At 50.9% G+C, this 18,577-nt stretch overlaps 1 protein-coding gene across 4 annotated transcripts in view; it reads right to left on the reverse strand.

Annotated features, from left to right (window-relative positions):
- LOC142468302 (contactin-4-like) overlaps nucleotides 1–18,577 on the reverse strand; it is a 115,856-nt gene that overhangs the window by 6,918 nt on the left and 90,361 nt on the right. For 3 of the 4 annotated variants that reach the window (XM_075574716.1, XM_075574715.1, XM_075574718.1), the window contains exons 11-19: nucleotides 13,047–13,197; nucleotides 11,198–11,325; nucleotides 10,683–10,858; nucleotides 9,359–9,479; nucleotides 7,947–8,105; nucleotides 7,572–7,721; nucleotides 5,399–5,469; nucleotides 4,103–4,337; nucleotides 816–931 (exon numbers count right to left, since the gene is read on the reverse strand). In XM_075574716.1, coding sequence (XP_075430831.1) covers nucleotides 816–931; nucleotides 4,103–4,337; nucleotides 5,399–5,469; nucleotides 7,572–7,721; nucleotides 7,947–8,105; nucleotides 9,359–9,479; nucleotides 10,683–10,858; nucleotides 11,198–11,325; nucleotides 13,047–13,197 — 1,307 coding nt within the window. The remainder of the gene's footprint in view (nucleotides 1–815; nucleotides 932–4,102; nucleotides 4,338–5,398; nucleotides 5,470–7,571; nucleotides 7,722–7,946; nucleotides 8,106–9,358; nucleotides 9,480–10,682; nucleotides 10,859–11,197; nucleotides 11,326–13,046; nucleotides 13,198–18,577) is intronic. The other variant, XM_075574717.1, reaches the window with a different exon arrangement.

Consider the following 18,577-nt stretch of genomic DNA (forward strand, 5'->3'; position numbering starts at 1 on the left):
GTTAGGGGAGAGTCACTGTCCGAGGTGTGTCAGGGGAGAGTCACTGTCCGAGGCGTGTCAGGGGGGAGTCACTGTCCGAGGCATGTCAGGGGAGAGTCATTGTCCGAGGCATCAGGGGAGAGTCACTGTCCGAGGCGTGTCAGGGGAGAGTCACTGTCTGAGGGGTGTTAGGGGACAGTCACTGTCCGAGGGGTGTCAGGGGAGAGTCACTGTCCGAGGTGTGTCAGGGGAGAGTCACTGTCCGAGGGGTGTCAGGGGAGGGTCACTGTCCGAGGGGTGTCAGGGGAGAGTCACTGTCCGAGGCGTGTCAGGGGAGAGTCACTGTCCGAGGCGTGTCAGGGGAAAGTCACTGTCCGAGGCGTGTCAGGGGAAAGTCACTGTCCGAGATGTGTCAGGGGAGAGTCACTGTCTGGGGGGTGTCATGGGAGAGTCACTGTCCGAAGCGTGTCAGGGGAGAGTCACTGTCCGTGGGGTGTCAGGGAAGAGTCACTGTCCGAGGGGTGTTAGGGGAGAGTAACTGTCCGAGGGGTGTCAGGGGAGAGTCACTGTCCGGGGGGTGTCAGGGGAGAGTCACTGTCCGGGGGGTGTCGGGAGAGTCACTGTCCGAGGGGTGTCAGGGGAGAGTCACTGTCCGAGGGGTGTCAGGGGAGAGTCACTGTCCGAGGGGTGTCAGGGGAGAGTCACTGTCCTGGGGTTGTCAGGGGAGAGTCACTGTCCTGGGGGTTTCAGGGTAGAGTCACTGTCCGAGGGGTGTCAGGGGAGAGTCACTGTCCTGGGGGTTTCAGGGTAGAGTCACTGTCCTGGGGGCTCCTCACCTCATACCCCTGAATCCGCCCTTTACTGAGGCTCCCAGGCACCGCTATCCATGACACCTCGATGTCCCACGCAGTTACACTCCGAGCGAAAACCCCTGCAGGGGCGCGTCCCGGCTCTGTGGACGCAATCAGCCAATAATAGAGCTGTTCACACAAGGGCCACACAGCTTGTACAGTGCAAAGTTCAGTGAGCAAAGACACCAGAGATGTGACCTGTCAGGGGCGTAGCTATAGCCCGGGAGCCCGCGCTCTTGGGGGGCCTGCTCTCGCCCCCCTGTTGGCAGCCCATCTCTCCCTCTTCAGATAGAGATAGGGGGAGGGGATGGTATGCACGGCGGGCCCGTCATTAAACAGAGGATGAGCCGGCAGAGGTTTGAGCAGATGCCAGAGGCAGAGCGGGACGGCCGGGGAGGTCAGGATGGCCGGCGCCCCAGCGGTCTGACCCGGAAGTCTTTCTTGCTTCCGGTATCTGCTGCTAGAGGGCGCTCCTCCCCGGCTGTCCCGCTCTGCCTGTGTAACAGCTGCTGATTCCTCTGCCGGCTTATCTTCTGTTTAACGCTGGGGGCCCGCCAACGCATACCATCTCCCCGCGCCGGTCTCTATTACCACCCACAGGTAGGCATGGAGGAGGAGGAGGGATAGAGCTGATGATGGTGAGAGAGCTGATGATGGTGATGATGATGAAGGGGAGAGAGCTGCTGCTGATGATGATGAGGAGGCAGAGAGTTGATGATGGTGATGATGATGATGATGATGAGGGGGAGAGCTCGTGATGATGATGATGAGGAGGAGCGCTGAGAAGAGATGAGGGGGGATGATGATGAGGAGGAATGATGATGAGGAGGGATGATAAGAGAAAGACGACCAGGGAGAGGATGGGGACAGGGGGAAAAAAATTGCAGTCAGTATTATCTTATATTACTATGCTGATTTAGTTAAAGTGAATGGTGAATTTTTCAAAACTTTGGAGAAAAAAGTCCAATAGTATTTGATAAAAAAAAGCTATTGTATCTCATTCTGGACGGGCGCAGAGAGGTTCCCGCCCTCTACTTTACCCAGTGGCGGATTTACCATTAGGAGGCAAAAATGTCCGCCCCCATATACATTTGTTGCGCTCTCGGGCCTAATGGATCCCATCATGGACGTGTTTGCAGAGCAAAAAGTGCGGAAACGGAAATTCTGACTTACAAATAAATGGTGAGTGCGAGTAATCTATATTTTATATGTAATCTATATTTATGTGTGCGGTATATTTAATTTTGAATCTTCGGAATACGGTCACTTATAATTGGGCCCTGAAAACAATGTTTGCCCGGGGGCCCGCGCATGACTCGCTACGCCACTGCTCCGTGCGCAGAGACACCAGAGATGTGACCCCATGTGCAGATACCAGAGATGTGACCCCATGTGCAGACACCAGAGATGTGACCCCATGTGCAGATACCAGAGATGTGACCCCATGTGCAGATACCAGAGATGTGACCCCATGTGCAGACACCAGAGATGTGACCCCATGTGCAGACACCAGAGATGTGACCCCATGTGCAGATACCAGAGATGTGACCCCATGTGCAGACACCAGAGATGTGACCCCATGTGCAGATACCAGAGATGTGACCCCATGTGCAGATACCAGAGATGTGACCCCATGTGCAGATACCAGAGATGTGACCCCATGTGCAGATACCAGAGATGTGACCCCATGTGCAGAAACTAGAGATGTGACCCCATGTGCAGAAACTAGAGATGTGACCCCATGTGCAGATACCAGAGATGTGACCCCATGTGCAGATACCAGAGATGTGACCCCATGTGCAGATACCAGAGATGTGACCCCATGTGCAGAAACTAGAGATGTGACCCCATGTGCAGAAACTAGAGATGTGACCCCATGTGCAGAAACTAGAGATGTGACCCCATGTGCAGATACCAGAGATGTGACCCCATGTGCAGAAACTAGAGATGTGACCCCATGTGCAGAAACTAGAGATGTGACCCCATGTGCAGATACTAGAGATGTGACCCCATGTGCAGACACCAGAGATGTGACCCCATGTGCAGAGACCAGAGATGTGACCCCATGTGCAGATACTAGAGATGTGACCCCATGTGCAGACACCAGAGATGTGACCCCGTGTGCAGATACTAGAGATGTGACCCCATGTGCAGATACTAGAGATGTGACCCCATGTGCAGATACCAGAGATGTGACCCCATGTGCAGATACTAGAGATGTGACCCCGTGTGCAGATACCAGAGATGTGACCCCATGTGCAGATACTAGAGATATGACCCCATGTGCAGAGACCAGAGATGTGACCCCATGTGCAGACACCAGAGATGTGACCCCATGTGCAGACACCAGAGATGTGACCCCATGTGCAGATACTAGAGATGTGACCCCATGTGCAGAGACCAGAGATGTGACCCCATGTGCAGACACCAGAGATGTGACCCCATGTGCAGACACCAGAGACGTGACCCCATGTGCAGGCACCAGAGATGTGACCCCATGTGCAGACACCAGAGATGTGACCCCATGTGCAGACACCAGAGATGTGACCCCATGTGCAGAGACCAGAGATGTGACCCCATCTGCAGATACCAGAGATGTGACCCCATGTGCAGACACCAGAGATGTGACCCCATGTGCAGACACCAGAGATGTGACCCCATGTGTAGACACCAGAGATGTGGCCCCAGGTGCAGAGACCAGAGATGTGACCCTATGTGCAGATACTAGAGATGTAACCCTGTGGACCCCAGAGATGTGACCCCATGTGCAGATACCAGAGATGTGACCCCATGTGCAGACACCAGAGATGTGACCCCATGTGCAGACACCAGAGATGTGACCCCATGTGTAGACACCAGAGATGTGGCCCCATGTGTAGATACCAGAGATGTGACCCCATGTGCAGAAACTAGAGATGTGACCCCATGTGTAGACACCAGAGATGTGACCCCATGTGTAGACACCAGAGATGTGACCCCATGTGTAGATACCAGAGATGTGACCCCATGTGCAGAGACCAGAGATGTGACCCCATGTGCAGACACCAGAGATGTGGCCCCATGTGTAGATACCAGAGATGTGACCCTGTGGACACATGTAAGCAAGAGGCCTCCTGTGATGTGCGTGCAGCTCTGTACACACGGTCATATCGCTCTAGTGATCATTAAATCCTTTTGCTGCCTGTGATGATTCTCAAGAGTTGAAGTCCCAGGATGTCCCCCTCCCAGCGCGTGCTGCGCTATGGTATGTGTGTGTGACACTGGGTAGGTACCTTCCTCCGCAGAGTACACGACGGTCAGCGGGCTGAAGGGCCCCTCCCCTCGGTTGTTGTACACTCCGACCTTCACCTCGTACGGAGAGAAGGACGGGAGACTCTCGTTCCTGTAAATATATCGCGAGGCGTCCGCTGAGGCCACAACTGTCTGCATCCAGCTGACCGTACCGAAGGGCCGGAACGCCACCACGTATCCAAAGCCCCCGCCATTCTGAAACTCCTCGGGTACGGGCTACAGGCACAGAGGAGGGGCAGGGCACGTTACATGTCACTGCGCACACTCACATCATACGTATTACATGTCACTGCGCACACTCACATCATACGTGTTACATGTCACTGCGCACACTCACATCATACGTGTTACATGTCACTGCGCACACACATCATACGTATTACATGTCACTGCGCACACACATCATACGTATTACATGTCACTGCGCACACTCACATCATATGTATTACATGTCACTGCGCACACACATCATACGTATTACTTCACTACGCACATACATCATACCCATTACATGTCACTGCGCACACTCACATCATATGTATTACATGTCACTGTGCACACTCACATCATACTCATTACATGTCACTGCGCACACACTTCATACGTATTACGTCACTACGCACACTCACATCATTCCCATTACATGTCAGTGTGCACACTCACATCATATATATCACGTCACTGTGCACACTCACATACATATCACATCACTGCGCACACAAATCATACATATTATATGTCACTGCGCCCACAAATCATACATATTACATGTCACTGCAGCAACTCACATCATACATATTACATGTCACTGCAGCCACTCACATCATACATATTACATGTCAGCACAAACTCAAATCATACGTATCACGTCACTGCGCAAACTCACATCATACATATTACATGTCACTGCACACACTCACATCATACGTATCATAGGTCACTGTGCACACTCACATCATACATATCATAGGTCACTGTGCACACTCACATCATACATATTACATGTCACTGCACACAAATCATAGGTATTACATGTCACTGCGCACACACATCATACATATTACATGTCACTGCACACTCGCATCATACCTATTACAAGTCACTGCACACACATGTTATACCCATTACATGTCACTGCACTCACAATATACCCATTACATGTCACTGCTCCCACTCACATCATACGTATTACATGTCACTGCACACGTTAGGTCACTGCACATCACACACATGATGTAGCATTATATTATGTAGCACATACATGATGTATTTCTCACCTCCCACGTGATCACCAGCTCACTCTTACTGCCTCCTCCTCCACTGACGTTAGCGGGTGTAAGCTCAGGCACTGCCAGAGATAGTGAGGTGTCAGAGAGAGCAGAGACACTGCGACAAAAGTCAATGTCACCATGGATCAGTGTGTGTGTGGGGAGCAGTGTGGGTGTCTGGTGCAGTGTGTGTGTGTGTGTGTGTGATGCAGTGTGTATGTGTGGGGTGCAGTGTGTGTGTGGAGCAGTGCGTGTGTGTGGGGAGCAGTGCATGTGTGTGGGGAGTGGGGTGTGGCATGGCAGTGTGCAGTGACATGTGGCAGTGTGGTGGCATGGCAGTGTGCAGTGACATGTGGCAGTGTGGTGGCATGGCAGTGTGCAGTGACATATGGCAGTGTGGTGGCTTGGCAGTGTGCAGTGACATGTGGCAGTGTGGTGGCTTGGCAGTGTGCAGTGACATGCACCTTGGTAAAAATCTTTATATAATTTCTCCAATTTACCCTCGGCTGTACATATTCTAGCAATTCCAACTGCTAACCCCTTGGCAGGACAACTGTCTGATTAGAAATACCATTTGTTTTAATGTTCCTCACATGTGCTAATTGAGCTGTCTGGGTAGAACTTAATTCAGACAGGTGACTTGTTAGACCTACATCGCTAGAGACAGACTGCGGGAGCAGCCTATGCAGGGGAGCAGCCTACATATAAAGCAGCCCATCATTTAAGTGGCAAGCAGTGTGGAGTTTAACAGGGAGTTCAACAGGAGTGAAACAAATGGACAACACAACACCTACTGGCCCTGAATCCTGGATTTGAACTACACTGGAAAAGAGGACATTGTATATCCCAGACTGCACATCCCAGCACTAAACTATTGCTGCCACCACCGCTACTACTTAGATTTGCTCTGACCTCCCTTTTTTTAAAATGCATATTTCTTTCTACCAGTCTACCTTGTTTCTGCAGAGACCTGCGCTCTTTTAACCTGGGTACCAGCTTTTGATTGAACTTTATGCTCCTCCCTCTCCTCTCTCAGCTCTGCTCTAGACCCTGACAACCTGGTCAGGAACTACAACTTTGCCCTATTCTCCTCACTTGATCTACATGCCCCGATTTCTCTCTGTCGTTCTGGCCCTTCTAACCCCAGACAATGGCTAAATTCCCACACGCGCATGCTGCGTTCCTCCACTCGTTCCTCTGAACGCCTCTGGAGGAAATCTCACACTCTCGCAGACTTCCTTCACTACAAATGTATGCTATCCTGTTTCAACTCTGCCCTCTCTCAGGCTAAACAAACCTACTTTTCTTCACTAATCAACACGCACAAGTCTAACCCACACAACTCTTCTCTTTCTTAGACTCCCTACTCTGCTGCCTGTTTTTCTTCCTTCGTCTCACCTCAGGGCCTTGCTGACGTTTTCAAGGAAAAGGTGGAATCCATATGCCAGGACATCCCCTCTGTATACTCTCATCCTACACCTCTTCCTAGACTCTTTTTCCACTGTCAGAGGAGGATGTATAATTGCTGATTTCCTCTTCTCCCTCTACCACCGGCCCTCTTGACCCCATTCCCTCCCATCTCCTAAAACCTCTTGCTCCTACTATAATCCCTATGCTCACACACATTTTTAACTTCTCCCTCTACTCTGGTACCTTTCCATCCTCCTTCAAACATGCAACAGTCATACCATTACTCAAAAACAGCAAGCTAGACCCTACCTGTCTTTCTAACTATCGATCTGTCTCCCTCCTGCCTTTTGCCTCTAAACACCTTGAATGTCTTGTATTCTCTTGCTTGCACCATTTTCTCACCTTCTATTCTCTCCTAGACCCTCTACAATCTGACTTCCGCACTGCTCACTCTACTGAAACAGCTCTCACTAAAATAACTAATGACCTCCATGCTGTCAAAGACAAAAGTCATTACACTCTGCTTATATTACTCGACCTCTCTGCAGCATTTGATACGGTGGACAACCCTCTTCTCCTTCACATTCTCCATATTCTTGGTATTCGTAACAAAGCTCTATCCTGGATCTCCTCTTACCTCTCCCATCGTACTTTCAGTGTCTCTTTCGCTAATACCTACTCCTGGCAGTGTGCAGTGACATGTAGCAGGGTGGTGGCATGGCAGGGTGTAGTGACGTGGCCGGGTGGTGGTATGGCAGCCTCCATTACTCACGTGCCTCCTCTGTCCGCCTCTTATCTGAGGGGGGGCTTGGCTCTCCAATCCCGATCTGGTTGATGGCGATGACACGGAACTCATACTCCACCCACGGGTTCAGACCAACCACCGTGGCTGTGAAGGACCGGCCATCCACGACCTCTGGCACTGTGACAGAGGGGACATACCACAGAGACATGGGCCACACTGGCACATACACAGAGTCACTGTGTCACACACAATGTCCCACATACACAGTGTCACACACTATAAACTACGTTCACACACAATATTGTACTATAATATATCCAGTGTCACATAGACTCAGATTTCAGTTGGTCACACAAATGTCATTTGTCATATATGTGTGAGGAGTTCGGGAGACCTTCTCACCTGTGTTGACCGCCTGCCACCCGACTGAGAAGGGGGTCCGAGCCTGCACAGCGTACATAGTGATAGGGCTGTGATTGTCCAGTCCTGGCATCCAAGATAATTGGGCAGAGGTGTCTGTGATCTCTTCCACAGTCAGAGCGTCAGGAGGACCAGGGGGACCTACAGGGGACACATGGCAGTGACGCATTGACACAAACAGAAGAGACCCATAACCCACAGAATCTGCAGGTTCAGACCTGCAGCTGACAATGACAATAACAAGGGAGCCATCCTTTTCCCACCATTACTCCCTGCACCCCCCCACCATCACTCCCTGCACCCCCCTCACCATCACTCCCTGCACCACCCCACCATCACTCCCTGCACCCCCAACCATCACTCCCTGCAACCCCACCATCACTGCACTCCCCCCACCCTGCACTCCCCCCACCCTTACTCCCTGCACCCCCCCACCCTCACTCCCTGCACCCCCCACCATCACTCCCTGCACCCCCCCACCATTACTCCCTGCACCACCCCACCATCACTCCCTGCACCCCCCCACCATCACTCCCTGCACCACCCCACCATCACTCCCTGCACCACCCCACCATCACTCCCTGCACCCCCCCACCATCACTCCCTCCACCACCCCACCATCACTCCCTGCACCACCCCACCATCACTCCCTGCACCCCCAACAATCACTCCCTGCAACCCCACCCTCACTGCACTCCCCCCACCCTGCACTCCCCCCAAACTTACTCCCTGCACTCCCTCCCTCACTCCCTGCATCCCCCCACCCTCACTCCTTGCACCCCCCACCCATACTCCCTGCACCCCTCCACCCTCACTCCCTGCACCCCTCCACCCTCACTCCCTGCACGCCCACCATCACTCCCTGCATGCCCACCCTCACTCCCCGCACCCCCCACTCTCAATCCCTGCATCCCCCCACCCTCAATCCCTGCATCCCCCCACCCTCAATCCCTGCACCCCCCACCCTCAATCCCTGCAAACCCCCCCAACCTCAATCCCTGCTCCCCCCAACCTCAATCCCTGCACCCCCCCACCCTTACTCCCTGCACCTCCCCACCATCACTCCCTGCACCTCCCCACCATCACTCCCTGCACCTCCCCACCATCACTCCCTGCACCTCCCCCACCATCAATCCCTGCACCACCCCCCACCATCACTCCCTGCACCTCCCCCACCATCACTCCCTGCACTCAAATCACTACCTGCACTCCCCCCACCCGCCATCCCTCATCACTACTTGCACCCCCACCCTACAGCCCCCCACCCTCACTTCCTGCACCCCATCTCACTTTCTGCACCACCACCCTCACTCCCTGCGCCCATCCCATCCTGACTTCAACACTCAGTCCCTGCACCCCAGTGCCCTGTCCCCAATCAAGGCTGTCACTGGTACCTCTCACAATGAGATCTGCTCCTGCAGACAGTTTATCCACACTTGTGTGCACCAGGCAGATATATTTCCCAGCATGCTTCAGCTGGATACTTCTGATCATTAAATCACCCGCTGAATCCTGCTGAGAACCAGAGACAGGGACATATAATGACATGTCCAGACAGCGGGCAGCAGCAGTGCCAGGCTCCCCTCACACACAGCAAGGAGCCGCAGTGCCAGGCTCCCCTCACACACAGCGGGCAGCATCAGTGCCAGGCTCCCCTCACACACAGCAAGGAGCAGCAGTGCCAGGCTCCCCTCACACAGCGGGCAGCATCAGTGCCAGGCTCCCCTCACACACAGCAAGGAGCAGCAGTGCCAGGCTCCCCTCACACACAGCGGGCAGCATCAGTGCCAGGCTCCCCTTACACACAGCGGGACAGCGGCAGTGCCAGGCTCCCCTCACACACAGCAGTGAGCAGCAGTGCCAGGCTCCCCTCACACACTGCAGGGAGCGGCAGTGTCAGGCTCCCCTCACACACAGCGGGCAGAGGCAGTGCCAGGCTCCCCTTACACACAGCGGGACAGCAGGAGTGCCAGGCTCCCCTCACACACAGCGGGCAGAGGCAGTGCCGGGCTCCCCTCACACACAGCAGGGAGCGGCAGTGCCAGGCTCCACTCACACACAGCAGGGAGAGGCAGTGCCAGGCTCCCCTCACACACAGCGGGCAGTGGCAGTGCCAGGCTCCCCTCACACAAAGTGGGCAGAGGCAGTGCCAGGCTCCCCTCACACACAGCGGGACAGCGGCAGTGCCAGGCTCCCCTCACACACAGCGGGCAGAGGCAGTGCCAGGCTCCCCTCACACACAGCAAGGAGCAGCAGTGCCAGGCTCCCCTCACACACAGCGGGACAGCGGCAGTGCCAGGCTCCCCTCACACACAGCGGGCAGTGGCAGTGCCAGGCTCCCCTCACAACACACACTGTAGAGTACCACACTGTGAGACAGACACGCTGTAGAGCATCGCCATATGTATCACACTGTGACTCACACAAAACCGCAGACCATCATACTGTGACACATTGCAGAGCAATGTTCAATGACATGCACACTGCAGAGCATCGCGCTGACACACACACTGCAGAGAATCGTGCTGACACACACACTGCAGAGCATGGCACTATGACACACTGCAGAGAATCGCGCTGACACACACTGCAGAGCATTGCGCTATGACACACACACTCACTGCATACCATCGCGCTATGACACACACACACACACACTGCAGAGCATCTTGTTCTGACACATACACCGCAGAGTATTACACCTCAGGTTATACTTACTCCCCCCACACGTTCAAAGTGATCATCGTCCCCCTGGAAGTCGATAAGTTGCCCGTTAAAGACCCAGGAAAAGGAGATGTCCAGCGAGTGGTCATGTGACACTTGGCAGGGAAGGACGATGCTTTCGCCCACTGTGACATCCATACTGGACGGGGGAACCAGCACCTGCGTTGGGTCTGAAAGAGGGACATCCCTAACCTCATGTTCCAACACCCCCAGACTGAGACCCTATAACGAATATCCACCAACATCCCTAACCTCATGTTCCAACACCCCAGACTGAGACCCTATAACCGAATATCCACCAACATCCCTAACCTCATGTTCCAACACCCCAAAATGAGACCCTATAACCGAATATCCACCAACATCCCTAACCTCATGTTCTAACACCCCAGACTGAGACCCTATAACCGAATATCCACCAACATCCCTTAATTGAGACCCTAATGTCTGATAATTGACCGCTCCCTGATATCTTAGAAGTGGACACCACAAGGATGCTCCCCTCTCACCCTTCACCACCAGGGTCCCAGTGCTGCTGGCGGTCCCAAAGTGGTTGCTGGCAGTGCAACTGTAACTCCCTGCATCGGCCTTTGTCAGGTTAGTAATCTTCAGGCTCCCATCATCCAGGAGCACGACCCTGCGAGGAGAGAGTGGGGGGGGAGGGTGCATGTCAATAAAGAGAGGGTGGACGTGTGGAGAGAGAGCGGTGGGACAAGAGGAGAGGGAGAAGGGAGATGTGGAGAAAGAGATAGAGTGGGGAGTGGAGGAGAGGGTAAAAAGAGAAGGGAGACGTGAAGAGAGAAGGGAGACATGGAGAGAGAGAGAGAGAGAGAGAGAGAGAGAGAATGGGGGATGTGAGGAGAGAGTGGATGTAAGGAGAGAGGGGGGATGTGTGGAAAAATTGAGGGGGACAGGAGGATAGGGGGGGGGGGGGACGTGTGCAGGGAGAGAAGAGGGATGTAAGGAGAGAGAGTGGAAACATGAAGAGAGAGTGGACAACAGAGAGGGCAGCCCTTGAGCCAAGGGAGAAAGGGGATATGTGAGGATTTGAGAGGGGGATGTGAGGAGAGGGGGGGGGGGGAGGCATGAGGACAGGGAGGGATGTGAGGAGAGAGGGGGGGGAGGCATGAGGTCATGGAGGGATGTGAGGAGAGAGGGGGGGGAGGCATGAGGACAGGGAGGGATGTGAGGAGAGAGGGGGGGGGGGAGGCATGAGGTCAGGGAGGGATGTGAGGAGAGAGGGGAGGGAGGCATGAGAACAGGGAGGGATGTGAGGAGAGAGGGGGGGAGGCATGAGGACAGGGAGGGATGTGAGGAGAGGAACTTGAAAAACACCATTGTCTGTGCCACAGTTTCTCCCTGTGCAAGGAGGGGCAGATTCCCACGGGTCCTCTCTCTGTGTCACTGACATGCCAAGGTTACAATGTCTGTGTAAGTTATTAAATGATTATCTATCCATCATGCCTTAGCATTTGAATGGGGATCAATAGCACATTGATTGGGTCTGTGGAACGGATAAACACATTGTATCTGCTTGTAATGTTCCCTCTGGGCTTTGTAATATTATAAGGTCTGTACCTTCCTCTAATCAGCGGGGATGTGAGTCTGTGTAAGCAGCCGCGCATTCACACTGCGCCAGAGCCCTTTATTTCATCCTCCATAGGCCCTCAACTTAGCTCTGGACAAACCAGGAGAAGGGAGCCAAAAGCATCATGGGAAATAATGGCCTGAAATAATGGGACGGATATAGGGCAGAAACCATCCAGCTGAGCTTATATCTAAGGCCTCGGACATGGTCAAAAAGACCGTGCTGAGGCGCGCTGAGGCGCGCTAAGGGGAAACATTATCCCTATCAGCGCGGCTTTAGACAGCGCTTCCGCACGCCTGCCTGTGTGGAAATGTAGGAGACAGGCAAGTTTAAATTTTGCCGCTGAGGGAAGCGCAGGGCCGGTCAGGTGACTGCCAGAAGCCAATGGCAGTCCGTGACGTCGGTGCCATGACGTGGCGTCCTAGCCCCGCCTCCCGCCCGGCTCCCACCCGGCACACAAGCCCGCTCGCTGACGCTCATGCAGGGACACAAAAAATCTCCTGCTTGAGCAGGAGAGCATGAGCGTCAGCGCTGCCCAGCGCTCTTCATATCACCATGTCCCAGGCCTTATTCACTAACATAAGCTGTAAGCTGTCTTCAGCAATCAGAAGGGGTCTAATGGAATTGCACTACTTAGTAACATGGCCTGTAATACCCGTCGGTCCTTGTGTGATCATATAATATCACACTCCTATATATAAATTAGAATTATTTTGGGGTTCCCATATGAAGCCTCCTAGACTCAGAGAGCAGGCGGGTTCAGGGCTCACCTGGCACTTTCCCGCAGGGCGTCTCTGCCCCTCCTCCAGGTGATGCTGGGTTTGGGGGATGCTTTAGGTTTGCACTCGATTTGGACTGCGCCTCCGACTTTTGCCAGGGTGACTCTCCTCACAAACGTCTTGGAGAAGTCAGGACCCACAGCTGGAAACAGAGAGAGGAAACGGTGAGCACCAGAGGGCACCTCTGTAAGGGCTCATTCACCCAGCACCAGAGAGCCCAAACTTAGGGCAGGCGTGATGATGGTGCCATCGATGCCGCTGCACCGAGCCCCGCAATCTTACCCACAACAATTAAACTGATTGCTGGGGGAGAGCGCGGGGCCTCTGTAACTCTCTTACATTCTCCTTCGCCATCTCTTCCTGCAGGCTCTCTCATCATGGCGCCACAATGTCAAATTGCATGGCGTTGCCATGACGTCCCGTTGTCATGGTAATGTGACACCATTTGACGTCGCGGTGCCATGGTGAGGGACCGTGCAGGAAGAGATGGCAAAGGAGAAGGTAAGAGAGTTACAGAGGCCCCGCACCACATGTCGGTACCGAGTCGCGAAATATTCCCAGCTGGCATAAATATATGTATGTATATACAAGCACACACGCACACACACACGCACACACGCACACACGCACACGCACGCACATGCACGCACATCATCATCATCATCATCATCAACCCCCTCTTCATGCTGGATGAGAGCCTTCACAATTGTCTCCCAGGTACTGTGGTTGCAAGCCTTTCTTCGCCATGTGTCTCAAACAAATATTCTGATTTCAGCCTCCTGCCCTACTTTTTGGTCGTCTTTTTGGACATCCCATGAAATCCAGTCGAATACCATCTTTATACAACAATGGTAATTTCTTATTGCGATATGTCCACCCTACTGCAAGTTTAATCTCATGATGCTGACACAGACACTTGTTTGCTTCTGAACCCATTACTTTTCCTGTCCATCCAGGTAAATTCTCTTCCTACTTCTTTGAGTTGTCTGAAGCTTTTGAATATCTGCATTTAGGGTTCCAGGTTAACATCCATATGTGAGCTCAGGCAGAAGACAGTAGTCCCTTGAAAGATTTTCTTGTTTCTTTCCCATGTGTTCCATCCCATCTTCATCCTCCTATTGATTTCATGTGAAAGGTTCCCTTCCACTGTTGCTTGTTGGCCAAAGTCTTCAACTTCTTCTAGTTCTATTCCAATTATTTTGATCTATGTGTAGTTGAGACGTTTGGGTGATATAAGTTGGAACATCCCTTTGGTCTAGCGTTAATTCATATGAGGGCTAACCTGCTTACTTGCTTCAGTGAGTTCTGTGATTTGTTTCTGGAAGTCCACTGAACTTGTGGCAAAAATAACAGTCGTCTGCAAATCATAGGTGACTCAAGTATTCACCGTTTGTTTTGATTCTCTTTTCTTCCCATTTCAATGTCTTACACAGTTATTAAAGTGTTGCTGTGAATAGCATTGGTGACATCGTGTCTCCCTGCCGCACTCTCTTGCTGATACTTATCTCCCTTGTGTCTTCATGTAATCTAATGGTTGATGTGGCATTCTCTTAAATGTTCCCTATAATATCAATGTGCGCTTCTTCAACACTTTCTCCTCTTCATGCATTTAAACTGGCTGAGGGGCAGACAGAAACAGATGCTGTTTTTGTAATCTGCGGATTCTGAACTGAGTGGTAGATCGTATTCATTCATCACTTCTTGTACAACTTGGATGTGGTCCATTGTGTTGTATCCAGTGTGAAATCCCATTTGTTCTCTCCGAAAAAATCCATGTAGCGAGGGAAGAAAATGCTGTCCTGTGCTTCCAAGAGTCGAATCAGGCTCTGTAGAGCTCAATTAGTAAAAGCAAATGTAGAGACATAAATCATAAATATATCTTCAAATAATATAGCACTTACCCAGGACATAGTCTACACGGAAGGCAAAATTCCTATGCTCACCTCCTGTATTAGTCCTTAGGCTTCCGGTAAGATGGTCTGCAGTAGAGCTGCTAGCGATCCGATTGCGACCCGCATTGATGCAGCCAGAGTCCGTTGATAGAGATCCGTCTCTAACAGCGTGCTTCCAGGTATGCAGGTAAACAAGAGAAAAAGTCCATAATCCGGAGCACTGCAGGCACTTGAAGAAGAGAGGCGCGGGAACCCGACATTATGAAAAAATGTGCGGAACGCGTGGGAGGTCCAGTCTTGGAGACACGTTTCCATTTTTAACTTGTCTACGACCCAATACAGCAGACATGTTTTCATGTAGTCTGGTCCCCACGCCCTGAGTGCCTGCAGTGCTGCTCATTTTCGACTTTATTTTTCTTGGGGTGAAGTCCATGGTCCGTTTCAGCGGATTAGTGATTATTTTAGTAAATGGTTTGTGATTGGTTTGTAGTTGAAGAATGCCGTCTTTCTCTCCTTTCTTATACACGAGGATAACGATGGCACTGCTTCAATGCTCTGGAATTTTCCTGTTCTTCAAGCAGCATGTAAATAGTTGTGCAAGGATTTTGTCTACTTCTTCCCCAGCTTCTTTCAACATTTCAGTTGTAATTCCTTCGTACCTAGGGGTCTTTCCACTCTTCATTCATTTGATTGCTTGTGCTACTTTTTCTGGAAGGTCACATGGTATATTATTGGTGGCCTCTTCTTGCTTTTCATCTGCTAGATTGTGCCCTGTGACACACATAATGGGGGTTATGCACTATGCAGTGATAAGTGCTTTTAAGTGAGATAAAATGCCTTTATAGCGCGATACTGCCTTCTGTGAGATTCACAAAGCAGTGAGAAGTGCTTTTAAGTAGCCATTATAGCAGGTTACTGCACTGTTATCACTGCTTTGTGAATCTCACAGCAGGCAGTATCACGCTATAAAGGCAGTTATCTCACTTAAAAGCACTTATCACTGCTTTGTGCATAGCACCCAGAAAACCCACTTATCACTGCTTAGTGCATAACCCCCTATGTGTGTATGTACATATACACGCACACTATATATGTATTTATATACATGCTCACACTATATACTAGGGCTCTTCAACTTGCGGCCTGTGCCAGACCTGTCTTGCCAAGGGTCTCAGACGGTCTGCTTCTGCTAATTTCATTGCAGGTAAGTTCAAATTTTCTTACTGACAATCACTGGTGAGCATGGTTGTTATAAATATAGGTGATACAGAAATGATAGATGCTTGCAAGATGTAAACACACACACACACACACACACACACACACACACACACACACACACACACACACACACACACACACACACACACACACACACACACACACACCAAGAAATAATAATAAAATAAAAAATATATATACATATTAAGTTATGGTGGGTGAAAAAGGCGTCAAAAAACCTCCACCGTTAGCATATAGCCAATAAAGAATATCACTTGTGAGCACATTCACATGTCTTAGACAGGTCTGTAACCCTGCCTTTCATCCATTATCCCCTACCATACAGTGCTCCCACTGCAGCAAAGGATTCTGGGAAATGAGCACACGTTACATTTTGCCTGAAATCCTTTTTTACATGGAACCCTTATAAGCAAATGCTCTGCTGTTCACACAGCTTTTAAGCTCAAATATATATATATTCACTGCGCTTCTCTGTGTAAGGAGCATGCTGCTGGTGAAAAGATTAGCCATACATATGTAACCAGGTCCCCTTTGGTCCCCCGGGTTATCAGAGTTCCTCCTCCCTTCCGCTTACCTCTGGTTGCTAAGGAGGCGAGCGGGTTGCTAGGGAGGCGAGCGGGTCGCCGTTTACACCTCAGCCGTTTTAAATGCAAGCAAGTGTTGAAAAAGTGTACATTGAAACAGCTGAACCCCATTATAACGCGGTGCTCAGGGGCCACAGAATGAGACCGCCGATCAATCATAATCCCGTGGTGGCAGTGAGCGTGTGTGCAACAGGGGAAAGCTGAAAGCAACCGGTACCTCAGAGCGCTGCAGACAGCTCTGCGCCGGGTCCCCCTCTGTTGGTGCAGCCTGGGACAGACTTCACTGAGGAGTGAGGTGCTGACTCTGGAGGCAACGAGGATGCAACTACGTGACTCGGGTAGGGTGTGTGTGTGTCCAGAAGGTGCCACCATTTAACTTTCTAATGTATTTTGTGTGTGTGCAGGTTTCTAAATGTCCCCCATTCTGATCACAAAATAGTTCACTGCAGTAGTACATGTGTTTCTTTGCAATGTTTAACGAGCATGGGATAAGGTGGATCATTGTCAACAATGAACAGGGGCAGGTATAGCCATTCATTAACCCTTTTGTTGCCAAGGGGACACTTCTGGCAGTGAAAAGGTTAAACTCCCATGCCCTGGTGAATCCCCAGAAGTGCAGGTCTTCACTGCTGGGAGGGTCTGCACAGCAGTGCAATGTTCTGCAAGCCAATCTATGAGGAGGTTGAATGGATCAACATAAAACTGACAGAAGTAAATGGATTACCTTGCTGAGAGTTTGGTGCAGTAATAGTATGAGCAAGTGGTGAGTCTGCGAGAGAGGAGGAGGGGTAGGGGGAAATCTCACGCAGTATGGAGAAGCCAGGACGTCTTGTCTCTGTCTCAGTACCCCGCCCGGAGCCAGCCCCCTCTCTCCTCCCACCCCACGGTGGAGGTACGGGTGTGTGTGTTATTAAAGTTTGCAAAATAATAATAATATTTTTTTGTTTAAAACGGGAGCCACGTTCACACCGCGTTATAAGCAGATTCGCGTTGCAGCGGATCGCGCTTTAACGGGGTTGAGCTGTACTATAAACAAAAATATGAAAAATCAGCCAATTACATAAAGATACAACCAAGATAAGGATAAGCAAAGGCATGTGACAGAGAGACACCAACGCTTTTCAGCAACACTTGAAGAATTGGGAAGAAAAAGGAATCAAAAACAACGATTTATAGATGACATTGTTATGTTTGCTACAAGTTCAGAAGACTTCCAGCAACAAACCAGAGAACTTGACGAAGCAAGTAAGAATGTGAGTCTCCATATGAATCTCAGCGAGACCAAAGTGATGTTCAACAAATGTGTCAACTCTACAAAGATTAAAATAAATGGAATAAAATTAGAAGAACTTGAAAACTTTGTCTACCTTGGCCAGAAAGTAACAATGGATGGGAATCTTTTGAATGAAATGAATAGGAGAATGACGATGGGACGGAGGCATTTGGAAGAAACAAGACCATATTTCAAGGGAGCCTTCCACTGTGCCTCAAGAGGAAAGTGTTCCACCACTTTTTTTGATGCACCAAGGATGTTTCACTGTATACGTTACAAAATGTATTACTTTCACAGTATGGCTGTTAGAAAATGTATTCAACGAATATGCGTTTTAAAATAAAAAATAAATATAAATCAGGTATGCGATAGAGTGTGATGTGTTGGCATCATTACAGACTGTGGGCTATGGGGCACAGGCATATTTAAGTCAGCAGGAGTTAACACTAGAAATGGTGTTATGACCTTACACCGCCCCCTGTACGCTTTATGCATCATATGTAATAAGTCATACATACCACCCGTTTTATT

Source organism: Ascaphus truei, chromosome 17, assembly GCF_040206685.1.
Source record: "Ascaphus truei isolate aAscTru1 chromosome 17, aAscTru1.hap1, whole genome shotgun sequence".
NCBI lineage: Eukaryota > Metazoa > Chordata > Amphibia > Anura > Ascaphidae > Ascaphus > Ascaphus truei.